General features: G+C 40.8%; 1 protein-coding gene across 1 annotated transcript in view; it reads right to left on the bottom strand.

The window, feature by feature from the left end:
* Window positions 1-385: 385 nt before the first annotated feature.
* Window positions 386-13266, bottom strand: part of sfi1 (SFI1 centrin binding protein) — a 31396-nt gene continuing 18515 nt past the window's right edge. The window contains exons 20-33 of the mRNA XM_061260972.1: window positions 12343-12419; window positions 12045-12147; window positions 11465-11561; window positions 11154-11314; window positions 9966-10040; window positions 9507-9581; window positions 8137-8313; window positions 7748-7962; window positions 7534-7653; window positions 7026-7224; window positions 6794-6896; window positions 6412-6556; window positions 4064-4163; window positions 386-1246 (exon numbers count right to left, since the gene is read on the bottom strand). Of these exons, the coding sequence (XP_061116956.1) occupies window positions 1130-1246; window positions 4064-4163; window positions 6412-6556; window positions 6794-6896; window positions 7026-7224; window positions 7534-7653; window positions 7748-7962; window positions 8137-8313; window positions 9507-9581; window positions 9966-10040; window positions 11154-11314; window positions 11465-11561; window positions 12045-12147; window positions 12343-12419 (1764 nt within the window). The 3' untranslated portion in view covers window positions 386-1129. The remainder of the gene's footprint in view (window positions 1247-4063; window positions 4164-6411; window positions 6557-6793; window positions 6897-7025; window positions 7225-7533; window positions 7654-7747; window positions 7963-8136; window positions 8314-9506; window positions 9582-9965; window positions 10041-11153; window positions 11315-11464; window positions 11562-12044; window positions 12148-12342; window positions 12420-13266) is intronic.

Below are 13266 nucleotides of genomic sequence, written 5' to 3'. Positions count from 1 at the left end.
AGGGGGGAAGAGCCAATCTATGGGGCAACATTGGCTCAGGAGGTAAGAGCAGTTGGAGTCTGGCAGTCGGAGGGTTACCTGTCAAAGTGTCCCTGAGCAAGACACTTAACCCCCAATTGCTTCTGAGCTGGTTGGTGCCTTGCATGGCAGCCAATCGTGTGTGATTGAGTGTGTGAATGAGAAGCATCAATTAAATCATAATGGCACTTAAAGGTGCCATATAAATGCAGACCATTTACCACTCTTGATGGGAAGACTATAAAAAATACACTGGGCAAATGCTTGTAGTCCTAAACCTTAGTTGCATGTGTCTACTGAACATATGCATACTCATATTAGTATGCATACCCAAATGCAGTACACATAATTTTCTGGAAGAAAGCCATGCTTTTCCATAGGATTCTTTTTATTACAGAAATAATGAAATATTTTTTATAAGCAGCTATCAACCACACTTTCTCTTAAATAAGGCTTGAAATATTCTCAAGAGTAATTCTTAAGTGTGTTTTTGCTACAATCACAGGTACCTGAAACAAAATGATTATGATCTTTGTCATTATAGGTTGATAAATAAATCAACAACACAATAACACAATAAAGTATGCAAAAGTTAAGGCTGAATATGTTCTGAAGCCTGTATATAAAATATTTGGGTGATGGGGTTCACATCGGAAGGAAGATGGGGTTACTCCATCATTGTTTTTGCCGCAGCATTGATTTCAACATAATTTCTCAACTGATCAGTCATAATCTATAATAAGGAATGTATTGTTTCTTACAATACCAGTAGTATTTTGTAACTGAGTGGCTGAACCCTTGGACACAAGAAGCTCACCACACACAGGTACAGGTTGTTTTTTACATTTTATATGAAACCCAGTGAAATGTTACAAAAAAATGTCATTTGTATAACATAATATAACCTAATAAAAATACATTTCAATGCCACAAATATGCTGCCAAATCCTCATACTTGTAAAACTACAAACATAGGTGAGAAAGTGGAGAGATGGCTTGCCGTTTCTGTTACTGGGAGTTTAATTACTTTCCCTCTAGTTATATCAGGGCAACTGTAATTTTGCCTTCCATCATACACACTGGTAGCACACAGGACCCTGGTTAAATCTTTTCAAAGATTGCTCTCCTGAAGGCTACTAGAAATGCTGTGAATCCTGGCAGCATAGCATTGCATCACTGGCTTCTCTTTCTCCAACCAGGTGGCCAATCTACTCATCCGGGCCTCCAGCTGGAACAGACAAGAATATAAAGAAAATTAAGTACCTGAGGTGATCAAGCAAAATGTGAAAGATAAACCATCTTCCCATTTTCTACTTCCTGGGAGAGAAATGCAGAATTTGTTTGTGAAGTGCACCATTCCATTTTCCCTACAATCATGCCAAGAAGTGCCCCAGTCCCTGCTGAGGAGAAACACCCCCACGACAGGATGCAGCCACCACTATGCTTTACAGTAGGTATGGTCTTCTTTGGGTGTTGAGATGTATTGGGTTTCTGCTAGATGTACCATTTCACCAAAAGGTCTGATGGTCATCTGACAACACCATGTAGTAGTGCAAGTAGTGCTCCACTAAGTGGCAGGTATACCTATTGACTTTGAAAGAAAGCCCTTGTGCTTGTTCGCATGCTCTCTCCAATGCTAAGTCTTCTTACTTTTCAAAGTTACACAAGAAAATAAGAACAATCCCTGTTTTCTATTAAAAACAGTTGCTTACCTTACTAAAAACCATGCAGCAACTAATCCCAGCTTCTTGTAGCAGTAATGATTGTAATGGTAACATAATAGGAATTAGAGAAAAGATATTTGCCTCCATGCCAGTCAGCCACAGCTTTTTAACAATATACAGAGAATTCCTATTTGGACAGTGGTACAATTTATGTTATTTTGGCTCCAGTACATTGGATTTGAAATGAAACAATGAATAATTAGGTTAAAAAGCTGACTGTCACCTTTAATTTGAGAGTATTTACATCCATATCAGGTAATCAGTGAAGGAATTACATCCCTTTTTATACATAGTCCTCCCATTTTAGGGAACCAAATGTAATTCGACAGTTGGCTTCTCTCGATATTTCTGTCCAGATATTAGTCAGGTGTATTCAAACGTTTCCTTAAAGCATGTATAAGAAAGCTTTCAGCATCTAGTTTTGAGTCCAGGCTTTTGATTGCCTTGGACTAGACTTGGAGTCTGTTTTTGAGATTTGTCAACATGAGGACCAGATGTTGAAACAGTTGATTTTGAAATCAAAAACTATTGTTTGGCCCGTTGGTCTCTGCCTGTTTTTTTCTTATTTTTCAGCCTCGTGATTGCTTCCTTGACTGTCATTGCCACAACTGTTATCCTCATGTTGACAAATTCCAATAACAGACTCCAAAAGCAATCTAAACCTAGAATCCAGACTAGCTACTGAAAGCTTTCTTATACCTGCTCTCAGGAAGCAATTGAATGAACCCTACTAATCAGAAACAGCTGATAAGCCAACTGTCAAATGCTTTTGGTCCCCTAAAATGGAGGGACTATACATACAAATTGATGCAATTCCTACACTGATCACCCGATGTGCTGGAGCACACGGCCAAATAAATCATACCACTGCCATTCATGGTCTTGATTTGTTCCATGGGACAGATAAAGCCTTTGACATTACTTTTATAACCTCCTGACTTGTGCCTTTCCACAACTTTCTCATTATCAAGCAGTGGAATTCTCTGGGAAACAGTTGCTTTTATTCTGAAATAATCAACATTACAATTGATTGTGGGTGAAAATAAATTGTGTGTGATCTAGCATGTTATTGGACACACCTGAGCAGGTTTACAATTGCAATTCTAAGAGGGGTGTTCTCTTATCCAAATAAGGTATTTTACTGAACTGTTTTATTTTCACTTTATTAAGAGTTACTGAGTGTAAATAAAAGGAGGAACAAGTCTAATTTGATGTGTACAATAAAAGATCCACATTGTGAAATGTGTGCCTTTGGTGACTTTCTATATGCACTTTATTAAATCTGAGATTCAAATGAGTTATTGTACTCTTTCTTGTCTTGTTTACATACACACTATAGGGGCGACATTGGCTCAGGCGGTAAGAGCAGTTGTCAGGCAGTCGAGGGTTGCCGGTTCGATCCTCCGACGGGGCTGTGTCGAAGTGTCCCTGAGCAAGACACCTAACCCGTTCCGCAGTTTTTTTCAACCAAATGTCAGAATGGGGAAGAAATGTGATCTCAGTGACTTTGACTGTGGAATGATTGTTGGTGCCAGGTTTGAGTATCTCAGAAACTGTTGATCTCCTGGGATTTTCATGCACAACAGTCCCTAGAGTTTGCAGAGAATGGTGCAAAAAACATCCAGTGAGCAGCAGTTCCGCGGGCAGAAACGCGTCGTTAATGACAGAGGTCAGAGGAGGAGGACCAGACTGGTCGAAACTGACAATAAGGTGACAGTAATGCAAATAACCACACATTACAACAGTGGCATGCTGAAGAGCATCTCTGAACACACAATGTGTCAAAACTCTGGATGGGCTACAGGTGCAGAAGTTAAAAAAATAAAAATAAAAAAATAAAAAAATAAAAAGTCTAATAACCTAACAGTGTTCAATCAGTGTATATTAATTTATGGTTAGTTTAGCCTACATTTTATGTTGATGGAAATAGCCTTAATGTGCCTAAATAATTTCAAATATTTTTTGAAAAACTACAAAGTGGCACTTTTCCTTTTGAAAGGAAACCTGTTTTCAAAATGCAATCTAACAATGTGTAAAAAGTGTTGTGATTTCTACCTGGTGAAACAAAAATGCATAAGAACCCTTAAATAAAAGTGGAAAATCTGTGCTTTAACCGTATGTGAACACATTACAAATGAAAATTGTGCAGTACAGAGCCAAATGAAGAAATGGTATGTCTTTGCCCCAAATATTATGGAAGGCACAGTATATCTAAAAACAACACATATCTAAGGTATTTCCCCCATCTTTAGGTGCACATGCAAACAGAGAAAAATAATGGTTAAAGTGATGAAAATGTAGTCTCTGTGTTAGCACCTCACCTCCTCAAGCTCCAGGCGAGTTGAATGGCACTCGGTCTCATCCTCACTTGCACTGGTATTTAACCAGCTCCTCAACACGTCTGAAAGTCTACGCCAGGCCCTACGCAGACACAAAAAGACAATTATGGTTGTTCATCCAGTATTTAAAAACCCAGCAAAATCCAAACTAATTGATGACATTCTTACAACTAACCCACATAAGTATTTAGCCACTGCATTTTTGCATTCGATCATAGTGATCATCACCCTCTTGTCAGGGACACTAAACTTCCGAAAGTCCAAGTCTCACATTACTCCAAAGAGGAATGATAAGAAATCTGATACACAATGTGTTCTTCATGAACTGCATCAATGTGATTTACCACACGTTTCTCGTATTCCTGACGCAGAGCTGGCACTTTTTTCTGTTCAACTCTGTGACGGATAACCAGGCCCCGTTCTAGACTGTAAATTAAGAACAGCAAATCCCTGGTACTTATCAGAGCTCTCTCAGAAATAACTCATGCAAAGGCTAAAGCTAGATATACTGACTCAGCTGCAGATTGGTTTCATTGTAGGCAGCTTAGAAACAGATGTACAGCATCGCATCGGTTAAAAAGGCAGTCTTTATTTTTCATTGATACTAGTGGAAACCCATCTCAATCCTGGAAAGCAGCTCTTCTCCTGTCCTCAAGTTGTATGTGACAAATGATTACAGGTAAAATGTAAATTAGTGATGCTTTTAACCAGAATTTTGTCTCAGCAGGCTCTTTTTGAGAGAACCAAAATTATAGACCCAAATGTCTCTGAAGAGACTGATATTGTGCCCAAAATAACTCCATTGGTGTCCAAAAGTATAGTAGGCGGCAAATGCACTCCCTCTGTTTAAGGAGGGTGACCCCTGTGACATGAATAGATGAATAGCAAAGTTGTCTAACCTGGGAGTCCCTGATTATTTCTCAACTGTGGTCCTTTCTAACAGTGAATAGTGTTTTTAACGAACACCAGTCTGGTTTCAGGTCTGCCAATTACTGCTGCTTCCCTTGTTATTAATTATATTGTATACGCATTGGATAACAGACAACATTGTACTGCCCTCTTCATTGACCTCTCAAAGGCATTTGACACAGTTGATCGTGTCCTGCTGAAATGATTATCTGATATTTGCTGAGATAAAATTCAGCTTGTAACTGGTCTTACAATTATCTTCAGGATAGGACTCAATGCATTTCAGTTGAAGGAGTTCAGTCTAGTATTATTACAATCAGCAAAAGAGTACCACAGGGCTGGATTCAGGGCCCTTTGCTGTTGGCCAGTCATATTAATAATGTTGAGCTTGTCTTTAGATAATTGTAAATTACCTCCCTGGCGTTGCCTCCCCATGTGATCAAAACATGAATAAAAACATTGTAATTTGTTTGTGCCAAAAAAATAATAATAATAATACATGCCGGTATGGTTTTTGATATATTTCATATTATATTTTATGAGCTGTGACGCTGTCGTTTCACTGATGTTTTAGACTTGACGAATTTAAATTTCTTTTTCATGCCTCTTTTTCTAGCCTCCTCTGAGGGGTGGAGGTAGGAGCAGAAAAAGAAAAAAGAAAAAAGGAAAATAAGTGAATGAGCCATTGTGTCTGCAGTAGATAGGATAAAATACTGTACTGCTCTTTTCATTGATTTGTTGAAGGCACTTGACATTTGTCAATTACTGATATTACAAAGGAATCCCATATTGGGTCCAGTTCTGTTTACTTTTTCACTAGGACTTGTTTTTATTTATTTACAAAGCCCTTATTGGTAAATTACCATCTTACATTACAACTGCATGTTACAACTGTTTCTTCTAACAACACACTACATGCCTAGAGTAAATTCTGAATTTGGAAAGACTGCATTTAGATTTTATGCTCCAGACACATGGACTAAGCTGCAGAACACTTTAAAAATCTTAAAAGCTATCGGAAATTCAGAGGCAAGATCCTAAAATAATTACATTCTGTTGTGGGGAGGTTTTAAGTTTTAACGAATAGCTGAATTCAACATTTTATGCGTTATTACTTTCTTTTATGTTCTATGTTGAAAATGAGATCTCTATCTCAAAGGGATTTACCAGAATAAATAAAGGTTAATAAAAATAATTATCTACAATGGTCAGAAGAGATGTTGGTTTGTTTTCCCTCTCGCAGGGCTCCGACTATGTGTCTATGATGCATTACTGTCTGCATCTATAGTGGTCTCTTGACAGGCTAATGTTTCAGTGACACTAAAGGATAAAGAAGATCATAAAGCATATAGCCTTTGGATGTGATTCAGCATGTACTGCATGCACAATTTTAAACAATGCGCTAGGGTGGAGATCCTTACTGCAGCTGCCTCTTCTCACTCTGATAATGATGCATTTTCTGTTGAATGCTGAGAAGCTCTTTGCCAAGAGAAGTGCTGGTGTGACAGTAGGGCTGTTGGTCAACCAGCTTGGAATCCGTCTGTTTACGTTCCTTGCACACAGAACCTACAACAATATTCCTGTATTAAACACTCCACAAAAGAACTGCCGCAGCACCACCATGAGGCCAAAACTCACTGGATGAGTGAGACCTTGGGTACGAGAGTTTTTAAAGAGCCATCTGGCGGTTACAGGCAATGTAGCAGAAATGCAATTTAAACAGAATGCCAATGCACAAATGGTGCTTGGCCCACATATAATAATAATGCTAGAGGTACAATGACCATTTTCATTTATCAGTACCTGTGGGAGCAGCTTTCTGGCACATGGTGAACTTCTTTGGCAACTGCAAAATGTCTGAATGGCTGTGCCCAGGCTGGGCCATTAATGTTGATGTGCTGTGTTGCTAAAACAAGAGGAAGAGGAACACAGAATAAACAGAAGAGAGAGTGAGAAAGAGCATGAGAAAGATGTATAGAGAATGTACTGAACTTAAAGTGAAAGAGACACAGTAGCTATAGTTCAATGATCAAACCAGTTCTATATGAACTCCAGATGTCACGAAGGAGGAGGGAGGTAGCAGGACTTCCTGGTTTGTAGAGTGGTGTTGGTGGCCTGACAGTTGTTGTTGTGCAGTAGCAGGTGAGCAGAATATTTCTGGGGCTGGAGGGGTAGCCTGGCCCTTTGTTTGAATGGGATTTGCAGTGCTAGGTGGGGACGACAACACCTGGGCACTGAAATATAAAGAGATTAACCAATGACACATGATATACTATATTATCAAAGTGTTCATATTAATTGCATACTGAAATGCTACATTGGAGTTAATTATACAATTACCAACTAGCCTGAGAAACAAGTGCTTAATACAGAAATTGTGGACAAAGTCTTGTGACTTCTGCCCCTGTCTGTCAGGTTATTCTCTGCATGTATTAAGCAGTAAATTCAGGTTTTTATTTTTTATTTTTTATTCACTTTTATCGAGGGTGCCAATAATTCTGGAGCTGACTGCATGTACCTTCTGGAAAGCTGAAACAATGTACCTTTTGTTTGTGTGAAGCACAGATTTGTGAGGTTCAGATTTATGGGGCGATTCTTTGTCCAGGGCCTTCAAAAGGTGCTCAGGCCGTCGTGGCTGCAGCCTGGATGTGCACACCGAAAATCTGGGGCAAATTATTAGTTTTATGTAAGCTACGTAATAACCAATTACACTTAATAATGCAATGTTTCACAAACAAATGAATTCTACTGACTTACAGTTGGTCAGACGTGTGGCCTGCTGGCCCATGTTCAATAGCTCGCCCCACTGTGTCGTCTTCACTGGTGCTCCCTGGAGTGGGGATGGGCAGTGGCAGACAGAAGGAGACACTCTTCTTGCGATTCTTGCCCCAACTTCTGCCGGGCTCACCCAGGACACGCTGCTTCCACAGCATAGCACAACGCCACACCACACCCTGCAGTCGCCGGGCACTCTGCAGCAAACACAAGCATATCACCTGCGTAATGCGCGCACAAAGTGCGTGCAGAGAACAATGCACCATGCAGCTATCTCAGTGTATCAACTGCTTCGCGTGTTGTACTTCAATGCACAGTCTGGTGTACAGTACCTGTACTTATGGTACACAGGGTGCATAGCTCCTCCTCACCTGTTCCTGGCTCTGCAGTGCCACACTGATACGGAAGTGGTGCATGTCTGCTGTGTGGGACAGGATACACGCCACACCCTCCCTCAATAACTGATCTCTGTGAAACTGGGCTGCATGTGCAAGCCGGTCCTGCTTCCGCTGCTGCTCTGACACCCAGCACCTCCAAGCCTCCATTACCTGGAATGGACAATCCAACCATGAGCATTACACTGAAAAGAGAAAGGGAAGCTAGGAAGCTAACTAATTAAGCTCTACTGTCATGGTGTCATGTAAAATAGGCTATGATACCACATGTTTATCACAAACAATAAGAAAAAGAGAGGGAGTAGGGGTCGGGGGATGCTTTAGCATCAACAGGGAACAGCAACAAGAGCAACAGGAACTTCAGTTAAGCAATTGAAGCATAAAGGTCCTCTTCGCACTTGTACTTGCGTTTGATCTGCACTTTGTTGTACGTCGCTCTGGATAAGAGCGTCTGCTAAATGCCTTATAATGTAATGTAATGTAAATCATTCTAGAAACACAAAAGGACAAGGCTTCAAATCATCCACCAATTATCGCTATGCAGCTTTTCGTTTTTCGTAGTTTGAGCGTACGGTCATATTGATGTACCAAATACTACAACCAAGATGACGTTATCTATCCTGGGATGGCCAGTCTCATGAACCAACACGTCCCACAAATGTATCCTATTTGTAAATCAAGTTTATAAGTTGGCCTATTGGCGACCTAAAAATGCAGAACATTACTTTTTACGCACTGAAATCCCATCGTATTGTGTATAGAGCTATGTTTTCAAACCATGAAAAACATACTTTCACGTTGCATTGTTTGCTTATATTTAGCTTTTGTCACTCTGTCGTTCCCTGTAGCCTATCCCCTTAAGAGGTTTGACGCATGTGTTCAGAGATGCTCTTCTGCATACCACTGCTGTAATGCGTGGTTATTTGCGCTACTGTCACCTTTCTGTCAGCTTTGACCATTCCGGCCCTTCTCCACAGACCTCTCTCATTAACAAGGTGGTTTTGGTGGGAGAACTGCTGATCACTGGTTGTTTTTTGTTTTTCGCACCATTCTCTGCAAACTCTAGTGACTGTTGTGTGTGAAATTCCACAGTCAAAGTCACTTAGATCACATTTCTTCCCCATTCTCATATTTGGTCTGAAAAACAGCTGAACCTCTTGACCATGTCTGCATATTTTTATGCATTTAGTTGCTGCCACATGATTGGAAAATAATTGATTACATATTTGATATAACAACCTAATAAAGTGCTCTGTCAGTGTATATTGAAGGCACTTGTAAACAGTCCTCACCTAAGCTGATTTTGTAGCTGTACAGTGTATGAGGAGCAGACAGAAGAACCTTACCTTGGCAAGCAGTTTGAATGACCAGTGCCAGAGAGCCACATCTGTACGCACAGATTCTTCATATCTAAGCCGCAGCTGGACGAACCAAACACATGACTCTCAGCAAATATTCACACCAGATGCACACTGTATGCACACAAGGTTAAAGGGGCAGTTCAAGCAAAAAATACATTAAAGTAAGTTTTCACTTACTCATAGTACCATCTACCCATCCACAAATTTTTGCTAACATGTGACAACTTTTCTTGATTCGAGAATCTGCTCTGGAGAATCCAGACAATCCTCATTTTGAGTGGTGTCATGCTAGTCAATTCACAAAATTACAGGAAAATTACCTAAAGTTACCAGGGAAATTCCATCCCTTTGCAACGCTAAATGTGACAGAAACCATTTTAAGATTAAGTTTCAGGAAATCATCCAGGAAAATTTAAATGAATCAGCATGTCCTTCCCGGCTCACCTGTCTTTTCCAGAAGGTGAAGTAGCGCAGACAGGTCCTGAGCTGCAGTAAGCAGTTGGACTGCTCTTGCATTACCTGCAGCACACACACACACACACACACACACACACACACACACACACACACACACACACACACACACACACACACACAAAAACAAACAAACAAACACACACACACACAAACACAAACACACACACAAACACTTCTCATGATTTCTCATTAATACCACTGTGTGATTCAGGTGTCTTAACAACCTCTCACCCTACTGGCAGCGCTGGGCATGTGGTAGTGTGTCAGGGCTAGGGATGGGGATTGAAACCCAGGTCTATACAGCAGGTTTTTAAAATATGAGACAGTGGGCCTCCCTCCAGACAAAGCCAGGATAATTGCACCTACCCCAGCCTTCTTTAAAAAAACATATTCCAAGAAACATTTTTTATCTTGTGTGCCAGGGGCGGCACATACAAACCACAGATCTGTCCCCCCACTTTTCACAAGCGATGGCTATTTTTATGGCTATGTGTCAGTGGTTAAATTGGGCCAGAGCTCAGTTCCAGCTCCTTAGATCAGGGGCGGAGACAGGGCTGAGCGTTGCTCAACCTAACCCACTCCATCAGAAATGGGTTAGCACGAGGCTTAACAATAAATGCAATGTAACCAATGCATTTTTCTGGCATGTGGGATTTATATCAAAGACAAACTGAACAGTACATGATTCACAGAAACTGGCTTTTGAGTACGCTGGTCATGTGCGTATTGCATATGAAAGCCCAGAAATGAGTTATATGCCATAGACTGGGCTGCGATTTGCGCCTTAGACCTGGGTTGATCAGGTGGGTGGCAAAGGGATGAAATGGACCTTCTCCCATCATGTATGATGAGACTTCTCACTTGCTGAGTGTTCATGCATGTGCACTGGTAATGGCAGCAAAAGAGCACAAAGCACGAGAGTAGGAAGGCATAACCCAAACAAATTATCTGACGCCTAATTTACAGAGTGCTGAATGTTTTATTGATACAATCTCTATTTGCCACCCAATCCATGTTCATGATTTTAATGCCTTTATTACAGAAAATGAAACTATGAATCTGGGCAGAGGCAAGCAATATTCCACTTAAATAAGCAATCCAACAAACAGCAGGTTTTCCCTTCTGTGAAATAAAAATGCAGTGTGCTACTCTTGCCTTTCTGCGTTGGTGCTGGCGGTAGTGCCGAACCCAAGCCCCAAGGCATCTGCGGAGGAGAGCAGTTTGGTGATTTTGCCCAGCCCTTTCCATGCTCAGTCTCTCCTGCCGAACCTCCTGGCCTTGTGTCCTCCAACGCTGAAACATCTGTTGCAAACCCACTGAAAGGAGTAGAATTTTGATATTACTTATCTTCTTCCACATCTCTGTCCTCTTTCGACTTTGTTCAAAACTGACTGGTCACCAGAGATCAGGTGCAGCGGTATTCTGAGTGTGGTAGAACCTGACCACCAGGATGCACCTTTACTTACCTCTGTGCAGGTGAGTCTGTGCTACCGTCAGTTCCTCTTCCTGTTGATGACGGGAGTAAATAGCGCAAACAGTGGCCTCCCTCCACATCAGCAGCACCTGAGCTCAAAGTTCAAAATGGGACAATGGAGAAAATCATCAAGCAGGTTTCATCACATTTAGTGACACCAGAAAACTTTCGATGACATTTTTGAAGGAGAAAAAGAAAGAATGAACAGAATGTACTACTGATGCATTCAATAATGTGGATATGTACACCTGAAATAGCATAACATTTAAAATGAGTAACCTGGTGTTCTGTGCATGAGGAAATGTTATTCTATGTACTAATACATTTCAGTGCCTATCATCCTCCTTAGTTTCTCTTCCCTGCCACTCCCCCAACCCCCCGGAGCTCATGGACCACTCAAATCGCCCCCCGGACCCTGCTCTAAGGTTGTGGATTGCTCCCCCCTGGTCCAGCCCATGCTTTGACACATCCTGGAGCTAGACATTTTTTTCTTTAATTGAATACTGTTCATTTGTAAAGAAACTGAAGTATAGTAAATCCTGTCCTGAGACTTTTTAGCAGGTACAGCATACCTTGGACAGAAGAATGAGTTGGTATTGCTTAGAAGCTCTATTCTCTTTGGCCTTTTCTCTCATCAATAGGGTGACATTCCCCCTCCATGTGTACAATGCTTTCCTGGGAGCAGATAAGAACACAGACCCAAATAAATAAATGTAATGTATTGTTTCCATAAAATAAAATATCCATATTATTTCCAGAGCAGGTGAATACAGACTATGAGTGATCCCAAAGGAATGCAGTGATTTTAATATTTGCAGAGTATTTAATTCTGTGGTGAGCACATCGTTCATCATTCTGATAAAAGTGTACCTCAAAAGATTTTGATGATGGAGTCTCTGACGCTCCTCTGCAATGTGGTTGGCCTGTTGTGCCGTGTGGTGGTACTCCTGTCCGAGGCAAATACTCTGCTTGGTCACGCATGACAACTTTTAACAATGATGAGCTAAGATAACTGTGGTCTAACATGATTTGTAGAACATCTGTCATTTAGCTGGCTATTTAACTGATGTTAATCATGTTTGTATTTAGTTATAGTTAGTAGTTAGCCTATAGTTAGCTAAAATGCGGTAATAGCTGCATGCAGGCAGTACAAATGATGCTAAAATGCTCGACTGACATATCTGATGGAAAAAACCATATACAGAAAAGTTATAGGGTAGCTAACTTTAGCTAAATGTTACTCGTGATCGAATGAACCAACGCTACCCACTGCTGTCAATCTGCTCTTGCTTGCCTGGAAAGAAGGATTGCATAATTCTGTGACATAAGCACGCATACTCACAAACGCAAAGAATCATTGTCACTTTTTAAAAAATCTCAAGTCTTCTGAAAGTCCGGGAGTCTTTCGTATTTAGGCAAGAGCTCCCTGGCCAGGAGAGGAAATAAGCCGGTAGAATGTCCCAAAAAAATAAGCAGCAGTACTGTGCAGTGAGACCCAGATATGGCCAGCCAGCTGATGTACAAAACTGAATTTAGTTAGCTTATAACACAGCAGCTACCTAATGTTACCGAATGCTGGCCACCCACTTGATGAATGGTTAGCCACCAAGGCAAATCTCTTCTAAACCCAGTTCACCACTATAGTAGCCAATCCATACACTTTTCCTCCTTCTATTGGATCATACAGTGTATGAGTGTATACAGTGTACAGTATATTGGACACATGCTTTTCAGATTTAGCACAGAAATAAAAAAAAGATTCAAGTCGGTGGTGCCGCAATCATGTTGCTTATA

The sequence above is a fragment of the Conger conger genome, chromosome 11 (genome assembly GCF_963514075.1).
Source record: "Conger conger chromosome 11, fConCon1.1, whole genome shotgun sequence".
NCBI classification, from domain to species: Eukaryota; Metazoa; Chordata; class Actinopteri; order Anguilliformes; family Congridae; genus Conger; species Conger conger.
The sequence above is the reverse complement of the archived record's forward strand: the minus strand, read 5'-3'. Positions and strand labels throughout refer to the sequence as shown.